Here is a 13,222-nt window from a genome sequence, read left to right as displayed (position 1 = left end):
TTTTTTGCCACAGTTTATAGCCCAGTATTTTTTTGTAAGTTTTGTAGCATCTTGTTTTTTACGGATTTGGAAACAAAATGGACATGTAAGTTTTTCTTTGTTATTTTATATTTATCTTTGTAACTATTTATATAGTAAGTATTTTGCATTATCTGTATTTGTAACTATTTGTGGTGAGACAGTAATAAATGTTTAATTTAGTTCTCTGAATATTTTTTTCTATTTATTTAAAAAAAGTCTCCGAACCTCTTTTTGTGTTTTTTTAGGGCGGAAGAATCTTTTCTTTCCTCCAGCAGGAAGTTTTCTCGAAGCAGCGTCCCATTTCAAATAGCTAGATGGAACTCCTGTGTTTTGTTTGTCTGTTTGTTCCAGGATATTCATGTAAGTACCCTTTTGTTTCATTTTTTGTAGTTGCCCCAATCTGATCGCCCTGTTTCATTCACTTATCCACGACCCCAACTCTCCAAATAAACCCTGAGTGCCGTTCGCATAATTTTCGTTTATTTCGCTTGCCCTATCTCCACCCCAATAGTTCTGTTCCCAATTTTCAACTCCGTTTAATAATACCCTATGTGGTAGGCAAAATATTTCGTTACAATGTACGTTTTGCTGTACCAATGGTTCTATTATGTATTTCTCTCCACAAAATTACATTGCGGTGCATATACTGGGCTGAACCATACTTTCTGAAAATTATACCTATTACAGAGCTCAATTTAAAGGGGATTGTTCAGATTTGAGGCATTATCACAAATCACATATTGGGGAACACCAAACATGTGGAAGACATCATTTTCCAAAAACTCAACTACACTTTTATCTAATCCCCAATAATATAATCTCTAGCTACACGAATTGTTCAGAGAAGAATGGTGACACTCGTTTAACATCCAGGTCCAATTCCACGGACCGAAAGAAGCCCGTAGAGCAGGAGACAGGCCAATCCGCCGCCTTCACGCCTCTCGGCAACACTGAAATCTGTAGATTTGTGCTTGTCCTTCCATAAGAATCGGGTCGCTTTGCGGCACCACCTAACCTAATAAATTAACCATCGCTCAGCCATCGCTAACTTTACTCAAGAGACGAAAATACACTTTACTCCCATGTTATACATATGTAAGATGTAACGTATTGACTTTAAAACGTGACGTTTTTGACGTGATGCGTGACGTTTTGAGGTGACGGGTGACGTCTGTACGTAAAAATGTAACGTTTATACGTGACGCGTGGCATTTTGACGTATCGGGTGACATTTTGAGTAGATGTTATTGTACCCCCAAAATGAGGAGGAGAGACACCTGGCAGTCTAGAGAACATCCGGTTTGATATCTGCAAAAAATGAGGAGATCTAGACACCTGGCAGTGAACATCCGGTTTGATATATATGCCGTGTGGAAAAAATGACCAGCAGGACATTGATTATTAAAAAAGAATTCTAAATGAACTCCTTTTCTGGCTGGCTGAATTGGACATTGAATAGCCGCAAGTTGCAAAAAAAATGATTTTAATTTGTATCATTAAATATAAAAAATACATTACACATTCCATTATCTATGAACCTTGATTACTAAACAATAATTTTAAATAAACTCCTTTTCTGGCTGGCTGGATTGTCACAAGGCATGTTAATTGTATAAATTAGTTATTCTAATTTATAAAAATAAAAAAAAATGATTTTAATTTGTATCATTAAATATAAAAAATAAATTACACATTCCATTATCTATGAACCTTGATTACTAAACAATAATTTTAAATAAACTCCTTTTCTGGCTGGCTGGATTGTCACAAGGCATGTTAATTGTATAAACTAGTTATTCTCGCCAAATATGAAAAAATACTTATTCTCATTCTCAGACCGAAATGCAAAAAACTATTTATCCGTTCCCAGTGCATAGAGAACTCCTTATGTGGCTTAAAACAAAAAGTTTGTTTTTTAGACAAACATTGCCGGCAAATGAAATGCAATATCCCATCATATCTTGAATGACATTTGGCTTAACCACGGCTTGTTATTACGGAACATAAAAAAATTACGCAGATATAGCAAGCACAGAACATAGGCGTCCTAAGATATATTTTGATTTAATAAACCTTTTAAGCAATCGATTTAGGTATTCATATTTTTTAAGACAAAATTTTTTAAAATAACCATATATAATAAGGTCAACATTCGCATACGTTGTTTCTGTCTTTTAAATCAGACTTATTGAAAAATTATTCAATACAAATTTTAAGCTACATTTTTATTATAATGGCTTACATGCATTTTTTTCAAATATTTGGGTATGTTTCAAAAATAATCTTTATGACTCAGATATTTTTTGGTAAATATAAAAATCTTTGTGTAAAAATTTATAGTGTCCATTAATACATATTTTCAAATAATTGTCAGAAATACTAAAAATAGGCAAAAACTGTTTTTCCTTAATAACAAATGTGATAAAACAAGAAAGAGTAACACATGATATTGAATAGTGTGGGAATTTATTTCTTGGTTTCTTTATGCAAATTGGTAGAAAACAGTTGTAGTAAAACATAAAAGACGTGGGACATAATTAAAAACTTTAACCGAACCCCTCACACATACTGTGAGAAAATAACAAACACAGTTGGTGGTATTTTTGTAAAAAATTAAGAGACTATCCAGAAACATAAAATACACAGACTGTGAGAGTAAAAGACATATAGATGGTGTTTTTTGAAAAAAATATATAGATGGTGATTCGGTTCCTACAGTTCCTTAAAATGAAGCTCTATTTCCATGGAGGGGGACAAAGCTTACAAGCCAAGAGAAACACAATATGGGCGTGGTGTAGCTATCCCATTGGTTGGTTCACCCTCGTGGGTAACAAAATGTAAGTAGATGTATAGCGTTCCTTCTGGAGCGGAAGTGACGTCACACGTCGATCGTCAAGCGTATGTATCCTCGTGTATCAAAGCCACGCCCCCCTCGTGACGTAGGAACGTGCCTCGTGTCTCGAGGCCACGCCCCTCGACCAATGGTGACGTAGGAACGTGCCTCGTGTCTCTAGACCACGCCCTTCGGCCAATGGTGGCATAGGAACGTCCCCCCATGTCTTGCTGATCAATGGTGGACGTCCTCGTGACGTCGGAACGTGTCGTCGACCAATGGCAGCATAGCAGCGCCAGTGGCGGGAATAGCAACACCCCCAGCGACCAATGACAGCTTAGAATTTGAATAAACATCATAGCAATAGCGGTATAGCGATAAGGGACCAATGGTGACATAGTAACGCCCTCCTCGTGACGTTAGAACGTTTTCCTCGACCAATGATGCCACATAAACGTGTCCTCGATCAATGGTGGACATCCTCGTGACGTTGGAGGCCAATGGTGACGTAGGAACGTGCCTCGTGTCTCTAGGCCACGCCCCTCGGCCAATGATGGCATAGGAACGTCCTTCCACATCTTGCTGAGCAATGGTGGACTTCCTCGTGACGTCGGAACGTGTCGTCGACAAATGGCAGCATAGCAGCGTCAGTGGTGGGAATAGCAACACCCCCAGCGACCAATGACAGTTTAGAATTTGAATAAACATCATAGAAATGGCGGTATAGCGATGAGGGACCAATGGTGACATAGTAACGCCCTCCTCGTGACGTTAGAACGTTTTTCTCGACCAATGATGCCACAGAAACGTGTCCTCGACCAATGGTGGACATCCTCGTGACGTTGGACGCCAATGGTGTGCATCAACGTCCAATGAGAAAGACGTGCATCGACTAATGGTGGAGTCGTACCACAATATTAATGAAAAGACACCCCCATTCCCCCAATATTAACGAAAAGACACCCAAACGCCCCCCCCATTCCCCCAACAATAACAAAGCTACGTCTCAACGTACACCAATGAGAACGATGTAATAAAAAAGACACCCAAACGCCCCCCCCCCATTCCCAAAATAATAACGAAGCTACACGTCAACGTAACCAATGAGAACGATGTTCAATCGCTGGTCGGTGACTGCGTTCAATGAATTGACAAAGAGAAGAAGACGAATGACAGACAAAAGGAGCAATTTTTCCTCGCATTTTTTTTAATTAAAACCTACGACCATTAGCGTAAAACTTCTAAATTTTTTCAATTTATATTTTACGAGTTACCTCGTATATATTTTATCGATTACCATAGTAACAAAAATTCGTTTATTTTTCAATTTATACTTTACATGATCAGTTGAAATCTTTATAAAATAGATCTTGCTACTGAAAATAATGACATCATCGGATACGCTGGCTATTAAAAATTTCTCATTCCTTTCTATTTTATAATTAAAGGCCGATTCACATTAGACGTTCAGGTCACGCTCCGCTCAAGTTCCACTCACGATCAAGAATTGTGTACACTATTCACAATAGGCGCTCAGGTGACGCTTCGCTCACGATCAAGAATTTCGGTATACTATTCAATTTCAAATATGGGTGCACAATATTTTAAAAACAAGGAAAACAGAAGGGAAGTTTTTTACTCTGTATAAAGGTCTTTATGGCGATGAAACTAAATTTTTTCAGTACTTTCGAATGACAAAACATAAATTTTATTGTACCTTATCAAAATACAGTCTATCTCCCTGGTTGTACAATTCCTTACAGCAGCGCACCAATTCAATCAACTGTTCGTCATCCATCGAGCTGCGAAAATCGTACCTTCACCTGACTGTTACTAATTCACACTACCCTGCCGCTCCACTCCACTCAGATCAAGTCACGATCAAACTATTCTCCTGGAGAATCGCCGCGGTCAAAAGAGCGGGACGGAACGTGAGCGTTGTGTTTACTGTGAATAGCACCATTTAAGATGCGTGTAAGAATACTTGACCGAACCTTGAGCTGAGCGTGAGCGGAGCGTGACCTGAGCTATAATGTGAATCGGCCTTTAGCCAGACATGTGATGCATAAATGAATAGTCTTACGAAATATTGCGCAACATAGTTTTAGCGTGAGAGAGGCAGTTAGATAAATAGCACATGCTCTACATATCATCAGTTCAATTCTGATCATCCTTCAGACAAGTTGTGTGTTTTGTGCAGCGTCACCAATTATTATACAAAGTACCGTTCGGAGAAGTTCTGTGTTTGTGAAGTTCCCGCAATTATACAAAAGTAAGTTTTATAATACTTAACCTTTTTTATATCATTTAAAATTCATCATTATCTTTACTAATTTCCAATTCTTAATAACTTTTCTGATTTAAACATTTTATTGAAATTACTTGGTTATAATCTCTGTTCTAAAAAATGTTTGTAAATAGTGCGGTATTTGTAATTTTTTGTTTCTATGAAAGTTTTGCAAAATAGTATTGCTAGTTAAAAATATTTCATTGTTAAATTAAAAAAATATACATATTATACTAGATAGAATTTTTGTAAAATAATATTGCTAGTCAAAGATATTTCATTGTTACATTAAGAAAATACATATTGTTGCAGATGGACCTAAAAAAGATTAATGCATCCTCTCTGCTTACAGAGAAGAAAATCAAGACAATTAGAAAGCTGAACAGCCTACCTGTAGGAGTACCCAAGAAAATAATTGCGGCAAGAGAAGTCAATACGAAATTTGGGGAATCCATCCTTCTTGAATTAGAAAAGGAGGTGACGTTCTTGCCGCAAAGGGTGGTTGAATTCTACAGGCCGCATTTGGAACATTTCAGCGAGGGAAAGTACAGCTTGGTGTTCCGAGGAAACGTTGCCACTGGAAAGGTGCAGCCAGCCGCCTCGTTTGAAATAATAGAAAATTAAAGAATTAAAAAAAAATATTGGTGAGTTTTTCATTTATTGATTTATTGCTTTTTACTTAATCATGAGTAACATTGGTAATCTTAGTAGTGACATTTTACAACATTTAATTAAAGCGCGTGATGTTTTGTTTCGAAATTATACACCGCGAGAACCGAATATTTGGTTAAATCACATTAAAAGGCATTTGGATTTGTTTACTTAAGCGATTCGGTGTGGGGACTTGGAATTAGCTAAATTACTAAACATCGTCGGGTTAAATGGGAAGATGTAAATTCCGCATTCAAGAGTAGAATCAGAACAGGAATAATTATTAATCTAGGACACAAAGATTTAATGCAATTTTTCGGGGATTGTTTTAAGTTATTTAGAATTCGAATTAAAAACATTTTAAAAAAATTAAATATGATAAAATGTAATATGACATTATGTGAAGAATTTATTAGAAAATCAAATTAAGGTGATATTAACCAATTTAAATATTTTAATACCAAGAATGAAGCCATAGACGCAGGAACGGACTTAGTTTTATGGTTTCACACAAACATAGTCGATAAATTAATGTCTAAGCTATCGGAATTTGAAGGAACGGGATCAGGGTGGGCTTTGAAAAAAATAGTTTCTTTAGAAGTCAATATAAATAAATATGAAGTGGGAAGTGGAGCTTCGTCGTTCATTAGACTACCAGAACCAATCCAAAAGAAGCATGCATGTATTAATATAAAAAACGATGATCAAGCATGCTTTTTTTGGAGCATAGTTTCAGCGATTTATCCAGCTAAATGCAGTTCAGATCGTACATCTTCATATCCACATTATGCGACTGTCTTAAATATCGATGGGCTAGAGACACCTATGACTATAAAGGGTATTTCAAAATTTGAAAAGTTAAATAACATTTCTGTTAACGTTTACGGGTTAGAAATGAATGTTGCTAAAGAGAGAACATTTTACGTAACAACACCGGTAAGGCTATGCAAAACCAAATTAACTAAACATGTAAATTTATTGATTGTGCAGGATAAATATTTTCCAAAATTGAATGACTACGAAGCACCTATGGCTCACGATGAATCTGTAGAAATTAAGTATCATTATTGTATGATTAAAGATATGTCTCGACTTATGTCCAGGCCGTTAAGTAAGAACCGTAATAAAAAATTTTTATGTGATAGGTGTTTGAATTATTTTAGTAGTTTTGATAGATTAAATGATCATGCAAAATACTGTGAGAAAATTAATGAATGTAAACTTTCTTTTCCATCATATCAGAATGTTGAATTTAAAAATCATATTTATAAACAAACAACTCATTTTGTAGTCTATGCCGATTTTGAGTCAATGTTGCACAAAGTTAAAAACAGCCCATTAAAATGCAAAACAATTAAGTATCAGCAGCATAAAGCCTTTAGTGCAGGTTATTACGTAAAATGCTCTTACGATGAATCTCTGTCGTTTTACCGAAGTTACGCAGGTGGAGATTGCATGGAGTGGTTTGCCAAGGAAATGACGTTGTTGGCGGCATTTGTGCAAGGAAAAATTAAAGATATTGTACCTATGAATGTCACACCCAGTTTTAATGAATATCATTGTCACATTTGCGAAAAAACATTTTCAGATAAGGATGTAATTGTTCGTGATCATGACCATTTTACCGGAGATATTCGAGGATAAATTTCAAAAAACTTTTCGTTGTCCCAATTTTTTTTCATAATCTTAGCGGTTACGATTCGCATATGATGATTAGAGATCTAGCGAAAAATGGTAGTATCAGCTTACTACCAATAAATAAGGAAAAGTATATTTCATTTACAATAAACGATTCTGAATTCAGTATTAGGTTGAGGTTCGTTGATTCACTGAGATTTTTAAATTCATCATTGGACAAGTTGGCTGCCACATTGCAACCTGAGGATTTAAGATATTTATCTAGCGAATTTCCAAATACCACTCCCGAACAAATGGAAATATTGAAAAGAAAAGGCATATTCCCATACGAATATATTGATTCTTTCAATAAATTGAATGAAACGCAACTGCCATCAATTGATAAATTTTACAGCTCATTATCGGGTGAACACATCTCCAAAAATATGTATCATCATGCTCAGAATGTTTGGCAGTCATTCGGTATTAAAAATATTTTGGAATATAGTATGTTGTACATGAAAACTGATATTATGTTATTGACTTGCATTTTTGAAAATTTTCGACAAAAATGTCGAAGTACATACGGTCTTGATCCTGCATGGTACTATACCAGGCCTGGATTTTCTTGGGATGCAATGCTTAAATATACTGGATGTAAACTTGAACTACTGAATGATATCGATAAAATCATGTTTATTGAGAAAGCTATCCGAGGTGGTATAAGTCAAGTAAGTAATCGGTATTCTGAGGCAAATAACAAATACATGCATAATTATGATCCATCAAAGCCTAGTGAATATGTGCTATATTTAGATGTCAACAATTTGTATGGTTGGGCAATGTCTCAATTCTTACCATATGGGGGTTTCGAGTGGGTCGATACCAATATTGATGTCTTGTCTATTCCTGATGATGGAGATACAGGATACATACTACAAGTGGATTTGGAATACCCAGAACACTTGCATGACTTACATCGAGATTTACCGTTTTGTTGCGAACATCGTGTGCCACCAAGAAGTAAGCTTCCAAAACTTATGACCACCTTGTACCATAAAAAAGAGTACACTTTGCACTATCGCAATCTAAAACAAGCTCTGAATGCAGGATTCAAACTAACAAAAATCCATAAAGTGTTGAAATTCAAACAGAGCGCTTGGCTTAAGCCATATATCGATCTTAATACAAAATTGCGTACTGCAGCAACTACAGCATTTAAAAAAAAACGGTGGAAAACATTAGGAAACATCGCATTGTAAAACTTGTATCAAAATGGGATGGAAGATATGGAGCGAAAAATTTGATTGCTATGTACGATTGTAAAATATTCAACGGTAAAAAATGACATTACTTTCGATGATTATGTTAAGTGTTTAAACGAATTTACAACTAAAAGTGTTTCCCAATCAACGTTTCGTTCCTACGCAAAAGATCTTTTTACAATAACACAAGAAAAAATTGCATTAAGTCCGTATGACGATAAACGTTACTTGCAACAAAAATCTCATGACACTTTACCTTGGGGTCATTATGAAACCACAATGATTGAGTAAAAACAAAAATTAATAAATGAAAACGTAACCAATTTTTTTTATAGCTTTATCAATCTCCACAGGAAAATGGACCGACCATTTTTAAATAAATATGTAGATCGATAATTGTAATTTTGTTAAAAATCAATTTGTAATCATAAGTAGAAAATAAAAACTTTAAAAAATTTACATTGTTTTCCTGTAATTTTAAGTCTCAGCTTATCTTTTACAGCGTTGTGAGACATTCAACGTGAAAATAAAAAAAGTGAAATTCAACGTGAAAATTATTACATAAAATCATTTACAACTTTAATTTTATAATAATATAAATATTCTCTTAAAGCCTGACTTAACAAAGTGTCTGTGGAAATTTCGCAAAACGCAGTTAAAGCTTCAAGTGGTCCATATAAACTGCTTCTGCTGCAAAAGTTTGATTTTATCAAATCGATAACATTTCTATAATAAGCATGAAAGTTTAAATTATCCAATAACGATACACGATGACACACCAGACTGCTGTTTACTTCTAGGATTTGGTTGACATCACTTTCATCTAGATAGTATTCCAGACCATGCTTTTCAATAACAAGGAACTTGGTTGAATCATACACTATTTGTTTAATTTTACAATAGTCTCCACACTGAAACTCGATAGGATTGTAATCATCTTGAGAGGTGCTGTTAAAGAAATCGCTAATCTTCTGCTTAAAAACTCCGATTATATCATCCCACTCGAACGTGCTTAAACTAATTCTTGCATTCTTGTTGTGCTGACACAAAATAATGGCTGGTGAGAAATGGCGAGCTGGAGAAAGGCCAACTTTGATTATACAGTTGTCAAGCGGAAAGGATGCTTCTAGTAAATAATATGGTTCATTGTTGGCTGCTTCTTCGAATCCCGCCAAAACTCTATCTTATTCAGCATCATAATCGATATCATCTGATGATGAATCAGCAGCTACCACCATATCGTCTGATGAACTATAACCACTATCTTGAGAACTCATATTGATGAACTGGCAGGAACAACTAAGAGTAATCTTGCAGCATTTATGAAATTTATACTGTTTGTCACCCCCCACTCATTTAGTGTATATCTACGCGACGTATGTAAAAGTAGATCCTAAATGATATCTTTAACGTTAATCCAACTATTATGGCTACTATCGAGTCCCAACCATTGAACATACATCTTATTTCCACGTCTGCGCAGTACTTTCTCTACTAAATATATGTCTTTATTTTTTGTTTTCTGTAATTCTTCTTCGTATAATGCTCCTTTGATAGGCGCCCCAGTCATATCTTCAATCAAGTAGGTTGTGAGATTCGTTATTTAAACTTCAGTAATTTTAAACAGTTCTATTGTCCAATTCGGTTTATATCCCTTATCGAAAATGTGTTTATTTTTAGTAATGCAAATCACGTCACCAACTTTCAATTTTCTTGGGCCTGCAATTTTCAAGTGAGTATAATATTTTCGTAAAATTTCCTTTTCGGTAGATTTATTAACATCAATAGATCTAAGTCGAATTTTGCTGTGTTTCGTGTTATTGTTTTTTTTTGTAATTTGAGGCAAGATATCAATCCATTTGTAAGTTCCATTAAGACTAAAATACTTGTACAGTTATTCCTTCAATGTTCGAATAACTCGTTCACATATGGTTGCTTTTTTATCACTAAAGGTATGACAGTGATTAATACTATGCTTTTTCATGAGATTTTGAAACTTGAAATTGAAAAATTCTGTGCCTTGGTCTGTTTGTAAATTTTTCGGACATCGTGGAGTATGAGCGAGAATATCCGAAAATGTTCGAGTAATTTCCCCACCTGTTTTCGTCTTTAATGGTCGAGTCCACACAAACTTCGAAAAACAATCAATTACAACAAGAATGAGCTTGTAAGATTTATTTTGACTGGCATAAGGTCTCATCTCAGCAAGGTCCATTTGCCACAAATCATCTAATCCTTTAATGATTGTTCGTCGACGAGGATAATTTTTTCGTGCAGGCTTGTGCAGCTCGTTAACTAGTTGTATCTTCTCCTCGGTAAATGCCATGTCTAGCTTCCAACGATTCGATTCTTTGAACTAACGCTAATTTGTTGTTCCGTTAGCTTTATAATGTAAGAGATAATCTTTTATTACATTAAGACGCTCATCTAAATCATGTGAATTAAGATCCGCTGTTTTAATCTTTTTTTTTATTTCCAACGTTTTCATCATAATTTGTGCATTTTGGTTGGCAACATCTGTAATATTCTTCGTTATTTCTTGTTTAAATATATCAAGATCATTTTTAAATTCATGCATTTGTTTTGATAAATCAAATATTTTCGAAGCAGTCATTTTATTCTCATCAGACAACTCGTTAACTTTTTTACTTAAATTATCTTCTATTTTACTGATGGAGTTTGAGATTTTTTATTCGAGTTGAGTATCTTTTTGAATTCTATTTTTTTGTATCAAATTAATCTCTTTTCTTAGAAAAGTTTTCGCACTAACAATGCTGTCATCTACATATTTCTTATTGGAAAGATGAATACCTGCTACAGGAGGATCTCGTTGTACTTCATGTATCTGGTTTTGTAAATCCAAAATGGATTGCTTTAAGCCTTCACGTAGCTTTTTAACAACTTGTTCATTAGAACGGTAATGATGACGACCAAACTTGTCAACACTCATGTTGGAAATGATGTTCCAATAATCCAAACATTAATATATAATATCTGCTTCACGTAATTCGTTGATAATGGCAACAATTTCGTTATTGTGCGATGTATTTCCTGTTTCTTGGGAAGCAATCAGCAATTTGAGTCTGTCGCATAGTTCGTTTGGATCATCCCAATACACATATTCAATAGGATTATCATTGTAGATCAAATGAGAATCATCGACGAGTCCTGACCCTTTGTAGCTAGATGGTGAAGATAACGATGTTCGAGGCGACGTTGATGATGATGAACGAGTCGCTTTTGCTAAACGAACAAGATCTTCGAAAGGTTGTCTCTTTAATGCAGTAGATCGAGTTTTCGGTGACGATTTCTTTGTTGTTTCATCGGTAGGTTTAAATAGCGGTTTGATAATATAATGATATTTTTTCCCAGTTGCACCTTTAAGACGACCTTTGGAATCCAGATGAACTTCTGTACTATTTAATAAACTTTTATAGTGCTTTAAATCTGTATCATTATAACCTTCAGGGTTATCATAGAAAATTAGTTGGTATAGACCTGGCGTTCCCGGCACCCACCCTCCTTCCCCACTACCATCACTGATGACTTGTATACTACCTTTGTTTTTGTTAAAGTTTATTCGTCGTTTACCCAACATCCAGCCAATTTAATCATTGTAAATAGGTCCGTAGTTTTTATCAATTTTATTATCTTTCATCCAAAATTCTTTTATATACTTATGGCTCATTGGAGGTTATTGCTCGATATATTCATCAATAGCCTCTTTCGAAACATTATTAGGATCAAACATTTCATGTTCGTTAACTTGATCGATTGATACTGCATCGGAAAATACATCGTCATCGCCGGCCTCTGTTTTTATCTCTTCTTCCGTTTTCACCTCTTTTTTTTAACGTATCTAAGCTTGTTATTAATAGCATGATACAACGTTTTTGACGATTGCGCAATATCTTTTAGAGGTTTAGCTATGGGCTTAAAGAGTTTATTTAGCGACTCATCTTGTTCTGTTTTACCTAACTTTAATGCCAAATACTTTTTGCGAATGACCCGAGCTAGTTCGGCAACTTTACGCTTGCGCGCAGCTACCTCTTTGTCTGACATATTGTCATACAATGCGTGTTTTTCGATCATACCTACAGTTTTATAAACTTGTCGAAACCTTTACGATATCGTCCGTTAGAAATATCGAAATCCTTAACAATGACGAATGTACCGTATTTGTCCTTCCAACATTCGGAACAAAATTGTTTAAATTGCTCAAATGTCATATCAGGTGATACGTGGTCATCAAAGACGTGTTTCAAATTGAGCTCATCTTGCTTAAACAATACAATAAGATTCGCATTATCACGTAAAAGTTGTTTGCCTGCTTGACTGTATGATTGACATAGGTATGCACAATCAATGTCTTTATGTCTACCCATACAGTAATATTCACGTATTGTTTGTTGTGGATCCGTTGATATGTTATCAAATATGAATACTGAGTTTGGTTTAGCTTTACTTGGGTTTATAACATCATCATTATCTTTAAATGGAAAATAACCTACTTCTTTCACAGACTCCAACACTTCCTTCAAAAATTGA

The 13,222-nt window shown here is 35.0% G+C and overlaps 1 protein-coding gene across 1 annotated transcript; it reads left to right on the top strand.

Annotated features, from left to right (window-relative positions):
- The first annotated feature begins 5,052 nt into the window (after nucleotides 1–5,052).
- On the top strand, nucleotides 5,053–9,050 carry LOC140433369 (uncharacterized). The gene is made up of 2 exons (XM_072521392.1): nucleotides 5,053–5,126; nucleotides 5,454–9,050. The coding sequence occupies exon 2, from the start codon at nucleotides 7,499–7,501 to the stop codon at nucleotides 8,669–8,671; it is 1,173 nt and encodes a 390-aa protein (XP_072377493.1). The 5' UTR covers nucleotides 5,053–5,126; nucleotides 5,454–7,498; the 3' UTR covers nucleotides 8,672–9,050.
- The last annotated feature ends 4,172 nt before the right edge of the window (nucleotides 9,051–13,222 follow it).

This window comes from Diabrotica undecimpunctata, chromosome 2 (assembly GCF_040954645.1).
Source record: "Diabrotica undecimpunctata isolate CICGRU chromosome 2, icDiaUnde3, whole genome shotgun sequence".
NCBI classification, from domain to species: domain Eukaryota; kingdom Metazoa; phylum Arthropoda; class Insecta; order Coleoptera; family Chrysomelidae; genus Diabrotica; species Diabrotica undecimpunctata.
This window is presented reverse-complemented; position numbering and strand designations above follow the sequence as displayed.

Excerpts from the sequence above, each read along its gene's own strand:
- LOC140433369 (XM_072521392.1), top strand. The coding sequence starts at position 7,499 with ATGATGATTAGAGATCTAGCGAAAAATGGTAGTATCAGCTTACTACCA.